Genomic DNA, 21826 nt, shown 5'->3' on the forward strand with positions numbered 1-21826 from the left:
GCGCTGATATGAAACTTCCTGGCAGATTAAAACTGTGTGCTGGACCGAGACTCGAACTCGGGACCTTTGCCTTTCACGGGCACGTGTGAGCTATAATTATTGTATGGCACACAAACATGTTAGACATGCTACTGTGTTGTTAAGGCACAGAACAGTAGGGGGTGGGAAATCAGAAATTTTTACTGAAACTCATTCGCATAGCCACAGGCAATAGAAAGTTAAGCCAGAGATAGAAGATAAAGCAGGAAACGTGCTGGTATGTCACAAGTCGGTCAGCACTTCGACACATTACAACACCATCCAGCAAATGATAAATAAATATTCAGCAGAAAGAAGACTGCCACAGCAACCCAAGGGAAGAGAGACAAACATATTTGTTAGCTTGTGAGACGTGGTGTAAGAAACTCTATCTCTTGTACAAGAACATGTAATGGGGATCTGATACAGCAGTTAACACGCTGTTAGGTGAATACAGCAGAGTAACGAGAACACGTGCAGACATTATGATCTGGGCATCACATCATAGCCTCACACTAGCTCCCTTTAAAACACTCCGGTTTTTCAGCTCTTGTCAGCTGGTCACTGGGATCGACGGCATTAACAGTATTACGATTACGATACTGTAGTAAAACTATGTCCCAGATGCTCCAGCACAGTTTATAAACTAACTGAAGAACTTCATGCTACTCGCCACCTGCCACCTACTGATGGAGAAAATGACTGTCTTCGATAATGGAACCAATTTATGCTGGAAAAAATTAGTTCCAATTTTGGCCACCACATGCAAATCTGCCATTGTACACTGTTTTTATGATAATATGACATCCATGCTGTAATTTGATAAGCCATAACGTGAGTGAACAGTATAGCTATTGAGAAGAGAGACCACGCGCTGTTAGTGAAACTGTTTTATGTGAACAGCAGCAATTACAACGTTGCATTGAGAGAGCATTGCTGAGTGAATGTTCCAACAGGCTTGATATCATTAAATGACTTAAAGAAGATGATAATGAAATTCAAAAACACAAGTGAGCTTGGAGTTCACCTAGAAGAGGAAAGTGTCCTAGCCCAGCAGAAGTTATTGACAAGGTTGGTGTTGCTGTAACTGACCATGCAGCATATGCCCAGATAGTGCTAGTGTTGTGCAATGTCATAAGAATTGTCTATCCCATTTACAACAGCATGGAAAGTTTTGTGGTTTATTTTACACTGGTACCAGTACAAAATCCACATGGTACAGCAACTGAAACCCCATGATACACAGCAACGTTCTGAATTTTCTCTTCGATTTCTGTCATGGATTGGAGTCGATTGCAGGTAGTCGGGCAATATTCTGTGGAGCGGTGAGGCACATTTTACACTACAGTGCCCAGTTTATAAATATAACTGCTGAATTTGATATACTGTTAAACAACGCCTTGTGCACTTAAAGCCACTGCACTTACTGTATGTGACTGTGTGGTGTGGATTCAATAGCATCTTTATTTTTCAATCCGTTCTTCTTTGAAGAGGTGTACTGTGATGTCTACAAGTTATGAAAGCCTCCTTGTACAGCATGTGACTCCTGCTTTGGCAGAGTGCAACTGTGTGAAAACCATTGTTTTCATGCAAGTTGAGACAAGACCCCATGTTACTTGCCCAGCAAAAGATCTGCTCAATGCAACCTTCCACATTCTCCATTAACATGTTTTTTCCAGAGGTTTCCCAGAGCATGACCTGATCTAATTCCGAGTGACTTTTGGCTCTGAGTCTACCTAAAAGAATGCACTTACCAGGGAAACATTCGATATCTACCTGATCTGAAGGCCAGTGTACAGAAACATATTGCTCAGAATGAAACCTAGCAAAAACCAATGAATCTGGGGAGAACTTTGATGCATGACAACACGTATGATGCATATTTTTGTATTACAAAAGTATAAATACGAATTTCACCAAATACAGAATGGTCACTTCAGAAGCACTTAAATCAACATTGCAATGTGCTTTTGTCAGCCACTCATAGTTCATGTCATGGGACCTCACAAGCCAATGATAGCAGATATTCAGAGCATAGGACATGTGACGAATTCTGTCAACAACAAACACACGAACAGGAAAAGTTGATGGTTTAAATTAATAAACATACAGAATAGCTACAAGAAAAGCTAAGCTTTCATGTGTAATATTGGTCTTTTATAGCATGTTACCCTTTAAGATATATCAAACACAAATGTGCCAGTGAAATTTTAAATAATGGCATAAATGGCTGGTCTTCCGAATCCTACTGTTTCAGTATTATATGCATCAGGGACTACGATCCAAGACTGCAAACTGAAGCTCTACAGATGAGCAGTAAAAGTGGCTGGCCTGGCTGGAGGCCATTCATGAAGAACTGAAATCCCTGAAAGAGAACAACATGTGGGTACTAGTTAAATTGATGGGTCTTATGCAAGAAAACTGCAGACAATGGGAAAGTTTGCTTCAAGAGTTGACCTATGGCCAACGAACATGTACAAATTCACGGACTTGATTATGAAGAGACAGACATTCAGCCCTGTTGCACGTTATGATAGTATTCGAACCCTGATGGTAGTGACTGCTGCAGAGATTTTGCAGAGAAAATGAAGCTCGACCAGTTTGACCACAAAACAGGTGAACTACTAACAAGACATTAGAAGGATCCAACTCGAGATGCTGCATGAAATAATTGGATGCATAAGATTAAATCCGTGTGAAATTCAATACTCATATGTATTCTATGGAGGTAGTATTAACATTGAAAAGAAATATACTAAGTGTACTGTCTTACAAGTGAAAGATGAGTTTCCATATCTTTGTTATGCAAGTGCACTGGGCTGTTTGGCCTGGTAAAACAAAGTGTTTCGTATTGTGTTGTTGTAAGTGTATCTCTGAGGAATCAGGCTTTTGTACACCTTCTGCAGTGTGTTTCAAATAAATAATCTTAACACACTGTATCCTCGATTGTGTGTTAGCAATTAATTTAGTCACTGTCAATATTTTTATTGATAGCATTGTGAATATAATCACTATGTAAAAAGTACATCAGCAGACAAGCTGACATCTAATGCATATCCATTCATAGATGGCTTTACTGCTGTAAGTAAGTACAAATATATTGTTTCTGGAATTTATGTATTATCACTTTCACATGTTTCTTTTCAAAACTTATGATTTACTGTTCAAAACAACAACATTATGAAACAAGGACAGACTCTACTGAATTGTAAATGACTTTATTCAATTTCATGCTTAAAAGCTTTCTTTTACCTGAATTTTTATTTCTTGGTAATCCTTGTAATTGTCATGATCAATCACTTTAACTGGAGATATATTTGTTCCTTTACAGCCTTCAGGATTCCTGCACTTGTACTGGTTTGGTATTACATAATAAAGTTCATAATCAGCCTGGAATACAGTAAAAATACAATTATATAAAATATTATAAAACATAACAAAGTAAATGACAGTTGTCTATAAAGGAATCTGTTAAGTAGTATTACGTTTTGACAGATGGCAACAAGCTGAGGATAGGGGTAGGGCTCCAGCTATCAAATCTACAGGCTTTTTACCATCAGGGATTAAGGCAAAATGACAGAATGAAAAAAATGGGGAAAACTATGGGCTTTGAAAATGTGAAGGTAGGTCTTACATAATTCAGAGCTAAGGATGCGGATAACAACTGACATATTGGTATGAGAGAGGATACAACCCAGTGAAACATCTCGTTTCTGTGTTCACTGACAAACAATCAAAACGAAATTATTAAACAACCTCAGTTTTTGGCATATAGTTCAGTTTTGGCCATTTAAACCATTGAAAAGATGTACCAGACATAACTGATTCATGTCCATATTTAGCATCTCCAGCTTCCAGAGAAGAACCTGTTTTTATTCATGCTGAAGATCCAGTTTTCCTGCATATTACTGCTTGTAATTAGTATACATTGACTGACACCTGTAATGCATAAATTTAATTTTTGCATTTCATTGAATGATCATATGAAGAAGATGAGAATGAAAAAAGGGGAAGGTTAAGGATTTATCAGTATCCATGTGCTTATGGGCAGAAAAACAAGGATGAAGAGACGAAATTTGTAAGACCATCTTGAAGGAATGCTACCTGAGTTAGAACACACAGAATAAGTAAACAGATATAGCAAAATGGAGATTTAGCACGTAACTGTGAAGGATTTCTTTATTTCTTTTTTAATTATTGAGACTTATGTTAATGTTACTAACTCATAGATTGTTTTACAGGGTGTCCATAATTAAGATTCCAGTTTCAAAATGCTTTAGAAATAAATCTGAACAGCATATAATCGCTGTAGGGAATCATCCATGTTCAGGAGTCGCTTCCTGCTGGCCTGCTGATCTGGAATTTCTTGCTCACATGGTAGTGGGCAATGAATGGCCGTGGAAAATACTGTGGGCAGGCAAAGCCCATTTCCATCTACAAGCGGACATGTCCAGCTGAATTGCAGAACATTGGCAATGGAAAATCCACACACACATCAACCAGTACCACTTCATTCTGCAAAGGTGGTGCAGGTTGATGGCACTGTTCATTGTAAGGCCATATTTTTCAAGGAGATGAGCCCTGTGGGTACTGTCACCTGTACCACCACTGATTAACACTATGAGAGGCTTTTATGCATCAGTGTTATTACAACTCTTCAACAACATAGATGTGTGGGTAGTATCATTTTTATGCAAGATGGTACTCCTCTGCACATTGCACGGGCAGTGAACTGGCTTCTGCAGAGGCATTTCAGATATGCTAGAACTATCAGTAGTCATTTCCCCACAGAATGGTCGTACAGATCACCCGATCTTAATCTGTGCGACGTCTGGCTCTGGTGTCATCTGAAAGATGATGTGTTCAGTGCTCCAATTAGGAACATAGCTGAATTGAAGACATTCATTGTGCAACACATTCTGAATTGAATGTGACCCCCAAGACACTCCAGTCTGTCAAGGAACATGCTGTTATTCAATTTCAAATTGTGGCACAAAACAATGGACAACATACTGAACGTGTCTTGCATGAGTCTCACGACAATTAAAAACTGATGTCATTTTGCTTTTTATGCAGTTTTTGGTCCAAGGACAGTTAAAAACTGATTTTTTCCAACCAACATGCTATGACCTTGCTGTGGTGGATGGGCTTACCTAACTAACAGTGGCACAACTGTTGACTGCCGAAGTCATGCAGTTATGCATATTGAACAGTACAGATAGTGTAATGTGCTACTCAAATAATAGCCGTCGTACTGCGACTCATCCGTCATTTGTATCTAATCCTGTTTACATCAAGAAACATAACAGCACCATTTACTGGTAAAATTTTCGTGATTTATTTTCCCACGACATTTCCCCCTGCGTCAGTAATATACTGTTCAAATTTGACGCCATTCTGAGCAATGCTTCCCTTTCTACAGCATTTTGAAACTGGAACTTTAATTAAGGGTATCCTTTACATACAAAAATGGCAACTAAGACATATTCCAACACATATGTAACCTGTAACATACTGGTTATAATTAACATGCAGCTACTCAGAGATATAGTGTGGGCTGTAATTATCGTATGGCTACAAAACTTGGTAGATATTCTAATGTGTTAATGTGGTAGAGATTTACGCTGAGAAAAAATTAATTCCAATTTTGGCAACCAGGTGCAAATATGGTGGTGCGAGTGCAAGAAAGATGTTATGAAATGTTTCCATATGTAATGGATTAAAAATGGGACATGGCAGGAAGGGTCAAATAAGTGAGAATGGCATAAAGTTTATTTTATTATAAACAGCTGCTTACACAATTTTTTCAATATGGGCACTGGAGACATCAATCAGATGCTACATCCATAAAATGACGTGATCAACAATTGCTCAAAAACAGTTCCGGAGGCGTCTGAGCAATGTGTTCCCCTATACTGGCCTTCAGCCCAGATAGAGATCGAAAGTGTTCCAGTTAAACACGTCCTTTTAGATATCCCCAAACTCTCACATCAAGTGGCTTCAGATCAGGTGATCTTGGAGGCCACACATCTGGGAAACCTCTGGAAGTAACACATTCGTGGAAGATTGCATTAAGCAGATCTATCACAAGGAAAGTGACATAGGGTGTTGTCCCTTATTGCATGAAGACAGTGATTTCCACATCATTGTACTCTTCCAAAGCAGGAATCAAACAGGTTGTACAAGGACGTCTTGATGATGTGCAGAAGTCATGGTACAATTGACCGGTCCTCTGGGTCTAATCAAAGAAGAATGGAATGAGAATAATGGTGCTTGCGAATCCACACCACAGTCACATACATTGAGTGCAATGGCTCTTCGTGCACAACACATGGTTTAACAGTACCCCAAATTTGGCAGTTCTGAATATTTACAGCACCTTGTAGTGTAAAATGTGACTCATCACTCCATAGAATATTTTCGGGCCACGTCATAAATGTCAATCCGTGTCCAAAAACGAAGAGCTAATTCAGAACATTGTTGCAGATCGTGAGGTTTTAGTTGCTGCACCATATGCATCTTGCACGGATGATGTTGTTGTTGTTGTTGTTGTTGTTGTGGTCTTCAGTCCTGAGACTGGTTTGATGCAGCTCTCCATGCTACTCTATCCTGTGCAAGCTTCTTCATAACCCAGTACTTACTGCAACCTACACCCTTCTGAATCTGCTTCGTGTATTCATCTCTTGGTCTCCCTCTACGATTTTTACCCTCCACGTTGCCCTCCAATGCTAAATTTGTGATCCCTTGATGCCTCAAAACATGTCCTACCAACCGGTCCCTTCTTCTTGTCAAGTTGTGCCACAAACTCCTTTTCTACCCAATTCTATTCAACACCTCCTCATTAGTTATGCGATCTACCCATCTAATCTTCAGCATTCTTCTGTAGCACCACATTTCAAAAGCTTCTATTCTCTTCTTGTCCAAACTATTTAACGTCCTTGTTTCACTTTCATACATGGCTACACTCCATACAAATACTTTTTGGAAAGACTTTCTGACACTTAAATCTATACTCGATGTTAACAAATTTCTCTTCTTCAGAAACGCTTTCCTTGCCATTGCCAGTCTACATTTTATATCTTCTATACTTTGACCATCGTCAGTTATTTTGCTCCTCAAATAGCAAAACTCCTTTACTATTTTGAGCCTCTCATTTCCTAATCTAATTCCCACAGCATCATCCAACTTAATTCGACTACTTTCCATTATCCTCATTTTGCTTTTGTTGATGTTCATCTTATATCCTCCTTTCAAGACACTGTCCATTCCATTCAACTGCTCTTCCAAGTGCTTTGCTGTCTCTGACAGAATTACAATGTCACCGGCGAACCTCAAAGTTTTTATTTCTTCTCCATGGATTTTAATGCCTACTCCAAACTTTTCTTTTGTTTCCTTTACTGCTTGTTCAATATACAGATTGAATAACATTGGGGAGAGGCTACAACCCTCTCTCACTCCCTTCCCAACCACTGCTTCCCTTTCATACCCCTCGACTCTTATAACTGCCATCTGGTTTCTGTACAAACTGTAAATAGCCTTTCGCTCCCTGTATTTTACCCCTGCCACCTTTAGAATTTAAAAGAGAGTATTCCAGTTAACATTGTCCTTGTACGGATAGCATTATCAAATAGCCGACAAAACATTCCATACTACTGACCAAAGAATGGAAAATTCCCACGATATTGCACGAGCAGTAGCATTACCTGGGGCATGTGTTGCATGGTTAGTTACAGCATCAGCAACCTCATCAGTAACTTCCACTGGGCTAGGATGCCATCCTCTTCCAGGTACAACACCAACCTCATCCGTGTTTTCAAATTTCATTATCATCATCGTTAAACTATTTAATAACGTTGGACCGCTCTTCGGACCTGTCAATTGGCAACACTCTCTCAATGCAGCTCTGTGCTGCTGATCACACAAAACTGTTTCACTAACAGTGCATGCTGGCTCTTCTCTATTGCCATAATGTTCACTCACATTATGGCACGGATGTTATACCATGATACAGTGTACAGTGTCAGATTTGCATCTGGTAGTTACAATTGGAACTAATTTTTTCCCAGAGTAAACCGTTTCCACATTAGACATTAGCATACCTAGAAAGTTTTGCTGCTATACAATAATTACAGCCCATAATGGACATCTGTGAGTAACTGAACTTTAATTACAATGAACCAGTACAAATCCCACGGCTAATATAAAAAAAAATTCTTTAATTTTTTTATAATTTCTTATTCGTTAGGTTCTTCTGAGATAAACACAGAAATAGAAGATCAAGTATGTAACATTGGAGAAAAAGGTCAAATAACAGCTTTCATTACTTTCGTGAGCAATAATTAATAGGTGATGACAATAAATGTAGACAGAAATGAGTATGTGCGTCAAATCAGTGCACGTAAATAAATGAAAAAATAGCAAAATTAGTTGGTTAACTATGGTGCACATATTCATTTATTAAATAGTTTTGTTCTTGGTTTATAAAAGATATTCTCAGAAATATTCTGAAAGTATTTTATAAATATGACTATGAATCACACATCTTCATGGATGCAAGCAACGTTGTTTTGCAGTTCACATAAACTACTTGTGATATACCCACATTGGTGGTGCTAGTATATTTTGGAATATTCATAGAAAGCATGTGAATATAACACTTGCAAACGATTCCACATAAGTATGCACTTGTTAGATGCAGATTGTGTTAACCTGCCAAATATACATATGGCCAAGCTAGAATGTTGTTGGCTATGTTGACCCAGGCTCATCTGCTGGTTGTTCAACCCCCACCCCAATCGTGAATCCGCAGAAGACTGAGGCATTTACGAGAAGTGGCTTTGTCAACATTTTATGATATTCTGAGTAGCTGACAAGGAGACCAGTAAGGCTCTTTCCTTATCTTGCTAACTGTGACAGTTAGTTCCTCTGCAAGAACCAGTGTCACTTTCTTTTGACACTGTGTAGTTTGCTGTCCTCCTATCACCACAAGTGTAACCATGTGGTCAATGCACATGTTGAATTCCACAAACGTCGTGATTAGTTGGAGCAATCATATCGTGCTTGGGCGGCCATGCTTCCTGGCCTCAATCATCAGTTCGTCACAGTTGAGTCTCGGGTATCTTATGCAGACACCACAATCAAAGACACAATAATTCGTCTGGCACCAGATAAGGTGGTACGTCAATGTGCTCTGCAGTTTGAGGACCTTACATTGAATATTGCACAGCTGTTTGATGTCTCTCACACCACAGGCTGCTAATCGGAGGCTCGGGGTGGTGTCGTCGTTGACAGCATACAGGAAGGAGCTAACGGGCACTCAATTCTGACATTATCAGCGGACAGCGTACAAAACTGATGCATGGAGCCTGGTGCGCTGCAGGTGAGGAGGTAGCTACGGTGTAAGCAACCCAACCAGGCTGAGACAGGCTAATGCATCGTTGGCATCGCGAACAGCAAACGCCATTTTCTTTGAATCCCTCTTGTTTTGTACAGCATGAGCAAGCAGCCTGTGCCAAGTGGTTGGCCTCTTGCTATAAATGTAGTAAAAAAGATCACATATCTGGGGTATGTCAATCTATACCCCCCCCCTCCAAAAGACTCATTGCAGGAATCATTGGACATCAATTTTCATACTGTTTCATTATCGTGTCCATCGTTCTGTGCACATCAGAACAAACTTTTCACTGAAGTGAAGGCATTAATCTTACATAACGACACGGGGCCATCATGTGTGTACTCAACTCACAGACACAAATATGTGTAATGTATGTTTATTGTCCCGTCATCTAGCAAGAATGTATTTCCCAAGAAAATACTAACAATAATTAAGGATAAAATTAAACAGATATTAAATGTATTGGATAGGAAGAATAATGACGAAAAACATCAATGCGTGTTGTGAAAGACAGGTATAATAACTGTCATAACTTCAAAACGGACACAAGCATAACAAATTTGAAAACACTAATCAACCATAAGATGGATGGGTGTTTAGAATTTTAATGATGCAGCAACATATTAGTCACTGAAGGAAGGGAGCCAGCTCAATTGGGAAAAAACTGGCAAAAGGAACAGGACATAGCCTGTTCAAGGAAATATTCTGTACTTTGCCTGAATGATTTAGACCAGAGATGCAGAGGCCCCACCCTGCAGGCCACACGAGGGCTGCCACTGAACTGATGGCAGCCTGCCACTCTCAGTTCATTCTTGTAATATACTTTTTTTAATACTCATCTTTCATTCCTTCCGAGAAACGAGAGATGGGCCCTGGTGCAAACTACTAAATGGCGTATTACAGAAGGATAATATTTATAAAACAAATGATGTAAACTTACTTTGTTGCATGTGGTCCTAGCAAGTGTGTACAAATCACACAAAACCTAAATTAGATCAATCAGATGAGGATTCGAACCCTCACTTCTCTAGAATTTCAATCCAGTGCTTTTATCACTGCAACACCTGGTAAAGATTTATTGACTTTTGACAGAGATCCTTACTTACATAAGACAGTAATCAAATATCTATTATGTGAGAAGCTACTTGGAAGAATATTCTGAGGAAAAATAGGGCATAAATACCAAGTTATGTGGCACTAATTTGTTAACAGTTAAACTGTACCTCTGCTGTAAAAATGTGTTTGCATTTTGCACAAATGTAACTTCTCCGAAACTCTAGCATTTTAGGTGTTGTAATCCTTATTACTGTCCCGGAAACTCTCAAAAAATTTCCTATGTCGTCATTGCGAGGAAATGCAATTCGGTGCAGTTCAGGACATACTGGTAAACCTGTAAATTAATAATAATATATGCAGGAAAATACTAGAAAATGTATGAAAATAAAGGTACTATTTTAAATTAACATACCTGTAATACGAGCATGAGTTTTTGTTTTTATGCTTAAATCACACTTCATCTCTTCGGACTGAGCCTCATACAAAGTCTTCTGTGCCTCAGCAAGAGACTGATCACATAATGGCAAAAAACGACTAGGTGCAGAAATGATACCATTGCCAAGATCAGCACTTCTCTCAAACAACTGAGAAAATCTGTTAGAAGAATCTATAGTTAATTATACTCGGTCAGCTTTAAGACAAATTTAAATGTTAAGTAAGTCATTAAAATTCTAGCTTCCATTCTGTGCAGCAAATTTTATCAATGTTTTGCTTGGTCATAACCTTTTCAGTGAAAAACAAACTAATGTAAACGTGGATGAATTAAAATACGCACATTATATTACTGAATATGAAATGCAGCAACACAGCAGCAAAAGATACAATAACAATGATTTACAGATTTTGTCAGAGCTTTCTAAAGTCAATATTCAGTCACTGACAGAATAAAATATTAATTTTCTTAGATGAGACACTGAAAAAGTTGTTTTATCTAAATGAATAGTCACATTTTCTTTGTGCACCTATGGTATTTGTAGCTGCCACACAAACACTGAATATGCATATATACAGTGCATGAATTAATAAACTAATGAGACGTTTCAAAACAAGAGAGCAGAATTTTATGAGAAACAGGAAACTATAACAGCACAATCTTTACAGCCTTAAAATATTATCCCCAGTATATTTAGAAATGAGCTAACACGCAGTATTCGTATCTTCTGATTTTCCCAGAGTTTGGGCTACATAGCAATACTGAACTACATTTCATAAACACAATTTTAGAATATTTTTCCTCAGTTTCAAGTAAATGATCAATGCAATTATGTTTCTCTCCATATGGCAATCATTCTTCATATATGATAATTGCACTATGTGCAAGCCTGTACCCTGTATATTCAGCCATCACAATCATGGGTATGTTTCATGCATCACCTTAGGACAGAGATAGTCAACAGTAGAGTAGCTGAGCTGTTTACCATCAATCCTTCTGCAGTCACCACAGTGTCCGGGTGCACAAGCTGCACAGATACGCATCATCAAGGTCACGGTAAACAGCTAAACAGTGCTGCAGACACAGGCACCTATGTAGGTCCACACAGCCACTGGGCCTGTATTCCTCAGGCAAGGGGTACTCAAGTCGTTGCTAAGCCCCTGGTCACACAGTTCGGCTCCAGGCTGACTGCCAACGACCTTCGAGCGTATGCTTCAACCCACAATACCTGCTGCTGTTGCTACCCATCAAACAGTGCCATCTCACACCCTTGCCGGGATCACAGCAGCTGGATGTCCATCAGCCTCTCTGGAGACGTCTTGTGCCTTCACCAGGATCACAGCTGCTGACTGTCCATAAGCCACTCCTGAAGGCCCCGACTCAATGTGCTTCTGCCTTGACTGCCCACGAGCTCGCAGCCTTGTGGCACCACGTCACTGCGCTCTCCACAGCACCTCCCTGCTTATCACCACTACCAACGATCATGGGCTTCATCATAGTGGGCTCTTGCTACACATCATCACGGAAAGACATTTCAGTTGTACTCAATTGTGGACTTTCATCACCAGATAGTGTACTGAGTTTAAAGCATGGTTAATAAACAAACAATTGTTATTCCAGTACATCCATAACAATTGTTATTGCAGTACATGCATATCAATTACTGCCAACCACCCCACTTGGCTAAGGCTACAACAAATCAGTGAAGATAATGATTTCCTGACACAGTGCTCTATTTTGTCTTCCATATACAACAAATTAGCAAAGGGAATAATGGTTTCGTGATGCAGCACTCGTCCTCCTTGAAATAGTTCTTTTCTTCCATCTGCCATAGGCAACAACATGGTGATGAGGATAATGGATTAAAGATATAGTGCTCTTCTTTCATCCGCCATATACAACAACTTGGCAACAAGTTCGCTGGCTGCAGCGTAAGCTTCTGGCCTCTTCCACCATCGGACTGCCTCCCTTCTATCAAACTGAGTCCGATGCTGGCACGCCACATAGCATTTCAGCTGCTGGCACAGCCATAGTCGGCCTAAGGAAGCATTTTTTCAATAATAGTGGGGTTGGCAAAAGCAAACAGAACTGCAAAAAGTTCCTGGGTCGGAAAAAAGTTCAGTTCCTGAAAAGAAAACTGTAAGGAGGTTTGCTTCAAAATGGATGACAAATTTGTCATATTTCACCAATAAAGTAGAGCTAGAGCAAATTACTATGTGTTTCCATAGGCAGCTACTTATGATTAGGAGAAATAAAATCATCATAGCTCCCAGGCATGATAATGGAAAATTTATTATCTACAAAAGGTATAGAAATTAATGCAGGAATATGCGCAGGTGAGCCAGAATTTTAGGAACCAGGGAATCGCAGATAATAAACAAAATGTTAATGTCAATAGTGTGTTTCAGAACAACTAATTAATAATGGCCGAGTGGTGGGGGTGCGAGCAGTGGCAAGAAGTTGACATAATGTCCCAACACCAAGACTGAGCAGTAGACAGCATTTATGCAACTGTAGGTTGTGTTCACCAATACCTGATAAACCAAATCTACACACTGGACAGCTGATGGGGTGCGAATTGAAAGTCGTCCTAGATCACTCCCATGTGTACAGTTGTTAGCAATTGTTGAATGGGAAGTAGTAACTTGAATCCACTAGCTACAACTTTTAAGTATCAGAATTATGAGACAACAGTTTCTAAAAGTAAAGAGAGTAGAAGCACAATGAAGGTAATCAAAACAAGTGAAGTTAAATTATGAATATTTAATGGCAACTGGGGGGAAGGGGGAAGAATTTTTTTGAATAGAAGGGGGGGGGGGGGGCACTGCTTCCTTTTTAAATAAAGAAGGTTCTGGTACGGTGACCTTTGGGGAATGTTTTTGAAATTTACACTTCTTAAAACATTATTTTAACACTTTTCTGAGCAGTTTAAAAGTGTGAATACAACATTTGTGCTCGTAAAAAATAAAACTGTCATGCACATCAACAATCTTTTATTATATGTTTTATTAATTAAGTTAAGTATCATTTCTCATTTCATGATTTGTTACAAAAAAGAAATTGCAGTAGAGTAAACACACACAAATTTTAACTGTAAGATACTGAAAAAGGGGAAAAACTTAGACGTTTTAACTTAAGAGTTTATAAAACTGTCCAAAGCTTTGAAAGAGTTTTGTTGTACGTCTCTCCCCTCTCTGTTTCCTTGCTCTTGGTATCCTTAGCACAGTTCCATCCACAAAGCAGCCAAGCTTCCACGTGCTTTGAAAGGTCAAACTGAGTCAGTGGTGAGCCACTCAGCTTCAGGAAAAGTAGTGAAGAAACAGTTCTGTTAACAGACAGGCCCTACCATCAGTAATGATTGATTATTTGGGGAAAGCCTCTTTCACATTCATTATAGTAGACTGGAATTGTCTTGATGGCAGTTGTCAACAGAAGCAAATTTGTGGGTTACTTTGTTTTGTTTTCCACAATTTCCACCAAAGTTCTCATGTCAGTCAAAAATTGTATCTTGATTGTTCAACTGAAAGTGAACTGCAAGTGACCAAACCTATTTTTCCCCAAAAGTACTGACTCTGATGTCTTTGAGCCAAGTGTGTCAACTATATGGGCTGAATTGAGTGTATCTTCCCCTCTCAGCATTCTCTTTTGAGTTACTTGTGAAAGGATGTCATCAACTCAACAAGATTCATGAGCAGGTCTTTACAATTAAATTCCCATAAATCTTTTGTTGTTGACAGATGCCACCACTTGCTCACAATAAGTTCCTGGACTGCCATTCTCAGCAATAAATGTGTAAATCAACAGCTGAAGTTTTTTATTAGTCTGAAATAAGTCTACATCTTGGTGCTGTAGTTCCTCACTAAAATCTGAAAGTTCTTGAAGTGCATCACACATCAGCTCAGCACCAAATCTAACACAAAGCACTTGGATATCAGTTGCATGATCATGCCTTCACATCTGAATGTGTGTGAAAAGTCACATGTTGGCTCTTCTTTTGCTGCTACAAAATGATTTGCAAGAACCTTGTTGTTTTGCCAGAGTGTTGAAAGTGTAAAAAAAAAACTGGATGCTATCCATCTTGTGTCCAACATCCTTCCAATTTTTCAACTGAACCCTAAGTATGCCCACAAACAATTGCAACTTTTGATTGTTCTTTTGTGAGGTGTGGTACAGAAACACACGGGTTTTCAGTGAATACTTTAAATCGATTGATACTTGTCATTTTATTTACTATGTTATTTACACAAAGTTCAGGGCTATGATAACAGTAATGCCAAACAATAATAGATGGAAACTTGTCATTAAAAAGAGTCCCAACTCCAGATTTTCATCCAATCATCACTGCAGCTCCATCACACGAGACAGAAATTAATATACTTTTTAAAATTTTTTCATCTAATTTCATGACATTGAAGCACAGTACGAAAAAAGCCAAGAGACATCACACTTCCAAGTTAAGCTACATCCAAAAATAAATTTACAGGGGATCCATGCTCAATTTTGTATGGCAAACTCTAATGTACAAAATTAGAGCTGATGTTTTGCTTAACATAGATGCTTTGTCAATGATGATTGCAAACTTATCATTCATTTGTACTATTTTCTGTACAATGTTTCCTTACTCCTGCACTAATATGGTTAACAACGTTCACACATGACTTATACGAATATACAATTCGCCCCATACTCAATCCACTGAGCTCTTGAACATCATTCAAAGTTATTGAAAGATTGACTCTCTTTTGCAACCTTATAGGCAGTGTGAAATATTCTCACTGTAACTTCTTTCTCTTTTGACACAATTTTCAAACAAATGTTTTCCAGTTTTACTTTTTGGGACTCAGCTAAAAATTTTACAGCTGCTCCATGTGCGGCACTGTCTTTGTGAGCAAATATCTCCTCCCCCCCCCCCCCCCCCCCAGTGCTGTGTGTTGCTCTCTCTCGTTCTCTCTCTCTCTCTCTCTCTCTCTCTTTTTAATATACAAAAGTTGTTCTTTTGTCAAAAGCCCAACACTTTGGGCCACTGTTTATCAGCTTTTCTGATGTCCCCTACAGAAGAAGATGAAGTGTCACTGGATGAAGCAGAAAATGTGGATTCTACTCTTAACTATTTTCACTGGCGGCAGAGGCGGGCACTTTTCAGTTTCTTTGTGTAGTTTTTGTCTATTAGGCTTTTACTGAAATAACTAGTTACAACGGAAGCAAAAATTTCACACACTTTGATTTTAGAATGTTACTCGAGGGAAATAAGCAAGCACAACAAAACAGTGACAGATTGAACAGGCACCTGGCCCACACAACCAAGCCAAATCAAATAAACTGACAGGAGTGATATATGGCAGTTGACAGTAGCAGAGCACATGCAGAGAGATGGATCAGGCAGGGAGGACAAAGATGAGTCAGCTGGCCACAGCCATCTCTCACTGCCTGCCACTACATATATCTAGATAAAGGACAGTCTAGTCTAACACCAAGAAGGCATTGTTTACATTGCTTCAACCACAGCAAAGTTCTATTGTACCACATATTCACATCAGTGGTTCTGATTTTTCAGCAGAGGTGACAGTAAGGAGTACCGGTGTGTACCATCACAAATCAACCACTGGAAGGGACCAAAGCAAACACTGCAATATATGTACATTATTAAATGAATCTGTTGAACACTACAAAGAATCAGATAAACAGGGAAGTGTGTGCCGTGAAACAGGTGATGAATCTTGTAAGGAAGAAGGGGCAAGAATAACGAAAGAAGGACTGGAGGGTCCAAAACAGGAGAATGTAGATGGTGTTGGGAGTGGTAAAGGTAGACTCATTTGTCTTGCGGGGAAATGTGAAAGAGGATGACAATAATGAGGGAGGAGGATAAAGTCAAACAATGGAAACTCTGGGTAGGAATATCAACAATGCAGGAAAGGACAGACTGATGTTTACCATAAAGAAGGCATGTCAAGTTGCAGACAGGCACAATTAAAAAGACACTCACATGTAGCTTTCAGTCACAGCCTTCATCTGTAAAAAAACACCAGAAAACTGGAGGGGGTGGGGAAGGAGAACGGGAAAGGATAGTAGTGTCTGGGTGGGGAGAGAGACGAATGCTGTCTGGTGGAATGTGCAGGGACTAGACTGCCAGCCGGTGTAGCATCAGGAGGTTGTGGGGCAGGGAAGTGGGGAAAAAAGGAGTACAAAAGGAAAGGCGCAGAGAAAGATGGGCAAATGCATTGGCAGGGGCTGCATATAAACAGGGTGGGAGATGAGAATTGGGAGGAGATGATAGGGCAGAGGGGGTGGGAACTATTGCATGGAGGGTGTGGGGACAGTAAGTTACCGTACGTTGAGGCCGGGATAATTGTGGGAGTGAAGAATGCATTGTACAGATAACTCCCACCTGTGCAGTTCAGAAAAACTGGTGGAGAAGCAAGGATCCAGTTGGCTTGGGTAGTGAAGCAGCCATTAAAATCAAGTGTGTTATGTTCAGCTGCATGCTGTGGCACAGGGTGGTCTACTTTGTTCATGGACACAGTTTGGCAGTGGCCATTCCTCCTGGTGGACATCTGGTTGGTAATCATACCAATAAAAAACGCTATGCAATGATATTGCATGACTGCAGCAGAGCTGGTAAATGACATGGCTGCTTTCACAAGTGGCCTGGCCCCTGATGGGATAGGATAAGTGTGACAGGACTGGAATAGGAAGCGCTGGGTGGGTGATTTGGGCAGGATTAGCACCTGGATCTTCCACAGGGATATGATCCTTGTGGCAAGGGGATGGGAGTTTGAGTGGCATAAGGATGGACTAGGATGTTGTGGTGGTTGGGTGGGTGACGGAACACCACTTCAGAAGGGGTGGAAGTATCTTCAGTAGGTGTCCCTTATTTCAGGGCACGATGATAGGTAATCAAATCCCTGGCACAGGATGTTGTTCAGTTGTTCCAGTCTGGGGTGGTACTGTGTAATGAATGGGACACTTCTTTGTGGGTGGTTCTTGGCGGTGGTGGGAGGATTGGGGGTGTGATGGGAAATGGCACAGGAGATCTGTTTATGGTTTAAGTCTGGGGGATAGTGCCTGTCTGTGAAGGCACTGGTGAAACCCTCAGCATACTTGCAAGGGAGTTTTTGTCACTGCAGATATGCCATGCCTGGGTAGCCAGGCTATATGGGAGTTTTTGGTGTGAAAGGGATGACAATTGTCAAAATGCAGGTACTGTTGGTGGTTGGTGGGTTTAATGTGGACAGAGGTGCGGATGGAGCCATCAGAGAGGAAGATGACAACATCTACTAAGGTGGCACGCTTGGTTGATGAGGGCTATGCGAAGCAGATGGGTGAGAAGATGTTGAGGTTCTGAAGGAATGAAATAAGGTGTCTTTGCCCTGAGCCCCGATCATGAAGATATCATCAATGAACCTGAACCAGGCTAGGGTTTTTTGGTAGTTTGGGGGGTTAGGAAGGGCTCCTCTAGATGACTCATAAAAAGGTTGGAATAAGAAGCTACCATGAGGGTGCCCATGGCTTAGCCACAGATTTGTTTATATATCTTTCCTTCAAATGAGAAGTAGTTATGGGTTAGGATAAAGTTTATAAGATGTATGAGGAATGGGGTGATGATTAGGGACCCAGGAGGTAAAGCAGCAGGTATGGTCGAGAGCCGATGCAGGAAGTGGTTGGTTGTCTTTGATGTGGGCAGCTGGAGTTTGGGCTATTGGTTGGAGGTGTTGGTCAATGAGAGCTGAAATTCTTTTAGTGGGGGCACAATAACCAACCACAATGTGGTGTCCAGGATTGTTAGGTTTGTGGATTTTGGGGGGCATGGGTAGGTGTATGGGATGTCCTAGGGGTGAGAAGGGAAATGGATTCAGGAGAGATGTTCTGGGACGAGCCTAAGGCTTTAAGCAGGGACTGGAGTTTGTGTTGGACACCTGGGATGGGATCACTCTAGCAGAGTTTATAGGTGGAGTAGTCAGATAATTGGCGAAGGCCTTCTGCCAGGTTGCCACTAAGATTCATAACAACAGTGGTGGAACCTTTGCCTGCCAGTAGGATGATGTGGTCAGAATTTGTTTTGAGGTTGTGTATGGCTGTTCTTCTTCTACTGAAAGGTTGGTGTTCTGAGTAAGGGACTTGGGGATGGATGGTGAGGATAAGTTGGAGGTAAGGAATTTCTGGAAGGTGACCAGTGGGTGGTTAGGTGGGAGGAGGGGGGGGGGGGGGGGTTATGAAATGGAAGAGGCAGGGTTTGGTTGGTGGGATTGGCAGCAAAAAAGTGCTTCCTTTGCACAGATCGGGGAAGGAGAGTAGGTCTCTGACAAGTCCAGCATGGTTAAATTTGGGTGTAGGGCTAAAGGTGTAGCATTTGGGTAGGGCTGTAACTTCTGTGGAGATGGGGGTTTTGGTGGAAAGGTTAACAAAAGTGTTACATGAATGTTTTGGCTTTGGATTTAGTGGAGGGTTGGTAGAGAGTTTTGGGGATGTGGCAAGTTTAAGCGGTCAGCTAACCAAACACTGGTCACCTTCCAGGAATATAAACAAAGCCACATCACACCCTTATGGCACCCTCCTATGCCAACCTTTTTATGGGCCATCTAGAGGAGAACTTCCTAGGCTCCCAAAACACAAAAACCCTAGTCTGGTTGAGGTACATTGATGATATCTTCACGATTTGGACCCAGGGCAAAGACATCCTATCTTAGTTCCTTCACAACCTCACCAACCACTAACAGTACCTGCATTTTGACAGCTGTGATCCCTTTCACACCAAAAAATCCCTCCTATATAGCCTGGCTACCCAGCGATGGCACATCTGCAGTGACAAAACTCCCTTGCTAGTATGTTGAGGATCTCACCAAGGTCTTCACAGACAGGCATTATACCCCAGACCTAGTCTGCAAACAGATCTCCCATGCCATTTCCCCATCCCCACCCCTGCCCCCCAAGAACCAGCCATAAAGGAGAGTCCCCTTCATCACCCAGTACCACTGCGGACTGGAACAATTGAACCACATCCTTTACCAGGGCTTTGATTACCTATCATCGTGCCCTGAAATGAGGGACATCCTACCCAAGATACTTCCAACCCCTTCTGAAGTGATGCTCCATCGCCCACCCAACCTCCACAACATCCTAGACCATCCCTAAGCTACTCCTAATCTCAACCCCTTGCCACAAGGATCATGTTCCTGTGGAAGACCCAAGGTGCAATCCACCCACCAAGCATTTCCTATTTCAGTTCTGTCACAGTTTATCCTATCCCATCAGGGGCCAGGTCACCTGTAAAAGCAGCCATGTCATTTATCAGGTATGCTGCAATTATTGCACGGCTTTTTATATTGGTATGACTACAAACCAGCTGTTCACCAGAATGATTGGCCACCTCCAAACTGACCAAGAGCAAAGAATATAAATTGGGAGACAAATTTACGGAGATTCACAGAGAGAAGGCAGATTTAATAAGGTACTTTAACTTATCATTAATAGACAGACTGACTAATGTTCAAAGGACTATAGTGAAAACAATCCCGAGCACATGTGTGTAACCTCTAGAAACAAATAAGGTTTCGATTTACTGTAAGAGTCAGAAATTAATAGTTGTGGAGAGAAGGCAGAACAGACAGTTATTAATCTGTTAAAGTGCGCGTCATTAATGTTGGCGGCCGAGTTTAGGTTCGTTCTGCGCATCTGACGTCACAAAACACAGTCAGCCAATTAACAGAGAACGACGGTGCCACATCTCGACTGCAGTGCAGAGCATGGACGTGTGTCTTCAGTTTTAGAAACGTTCAGTCATAAATAAAGTAATAGAACAAAAGCAATGTCTTGATAGCAGACATTCTTTTATAGAAAGTTCGGAAAAAGCATTCCTTATACCAATTGCTTCATATTCTATTAATTAATTAAACCAAACAAGCAATAAGACTCCTAATTCGGGCGGCAGGAAGGAAAGGTGTTTGTATCACTCTCACGAACCGCTTTTTCGCAACAAAGAACAGTGGTAATAGTTTATTTCCTATTGTACTTCGACGAAGCGTGAGTAATTTATAGTCATACAAACAGTGTTAGTCAGTATTTTGCGTGACGTGTTATACGCCTCATGTCGTTACATTGTCAGATGAGGTGCGTTAGCGTAACGGTTAAGGTGTTGGACTGCTATGCTAAAGGTTGTGTGTTCAAACCTTGTGTGGTGCTTAATATTTTCATTATTTAAAAACAATATCGAAGTGCCTTACTTCGCGAATTATATTCGTTTGAATGCAATTTTTTGAAATTTCTAGTGCTTTGTCTCTTCATTAACCCTTTCGCTGCTGCAGACACGTGCTCCCCGCATTCCGCACTGTGCGCGATTGTCATCACTGCACTGCTCGCCTGTGCAGACACATGGTGTTCCCACTGCTTTGACACACTTATCATTCGATTTCGCAAAAACTATTTGGCTCAAAAATTTGATTTTTACACGTCTTCTTGACTGGTACCTTCCCCCCATAAATGACTTAATTTTGTTTCGATGTTCAATGCAGTTATTATGCAGCATTAAATGTAGTAAACCATTGCACGAAATTTTGAAGAGTTTGCAGAGGTAGAAGTCCATAGCGCATACTTTCCGTATGGTAGATTTTAGTTGCCACAATGTTGAGAATGAAATGTGGACAAGATACCTAAATTTCATATAAAATTTACTGGACCATTCCAGGGCATAGGTGGACTCCTGTATGGTCGCTACCAAAGGACGGCGGGAGTAGCACTGGTCGATACCTTGTAGACTGCTCGAGGAGTCAGTACAGAGAAGAAACAACTAGCCAGGGCATGAGCGGATGTGCTCAAGAGCATGAGATATGGCCACTAGCTCTGCAGTGAAAACACTACAGCCATTTGGCAAAGAGGGCGAAGCCAACGTGACCATCAGCCATTAGGCCGTCAGTGTAAACCACTTCATGGTC

The 21826-nt window shown here is 40.7% G+C and overlaps 1 protein-coding gene across 1 annotated transcript in view; it reads right to left on the reverse strand.

Annotated features, from left to right (window-relative positions):
- The window catches only part of LOC126439380 (DNA helicase MCM9-like), a gene marked incomplete at its 3' end in the record, with an annotated part of 123658 nt that overhangs the window by 76591 nt on the left and 25241 nt on the right, over positions 1-21826 (reverse strand). Inside the window, exons 3-5 of the mRNA XM_050090562.1 lie at positions 10881-11062; positions 10636-10802; positions 3271-3408 (exon numbers count right to left, since the gene is read on the reverse strand). Of these exons, the coding sequence (XP_049946519.1) occupies positions 3271-3408; positions 10636-10802; positions 10881-11062 (487 nt within the window). The remainder of the gene's footprint in view (positions 1-3270; positions 3409-10635; positions 10803-10880; positions 11063-21826) is intronic.

Source organism: Schistocerca serialis, unplaced genomic scaffold (genome assembly GCF_023864345.2).
Source record: "Schistocerca serialis cubense isolate TAMUIC-IGC-003099 unplaced genomic scaffold, iqSchSeri2.2 HiC_scaffold_1319, whole genome shotgun sequence".
Taxonomy (NCBI): domain Eukaryota; kingdom Metazoa; phylum Arthropoda; class Insecta; order Orthoptera; family Acrididae; genus Schistocerca; species Schistocerca serialis.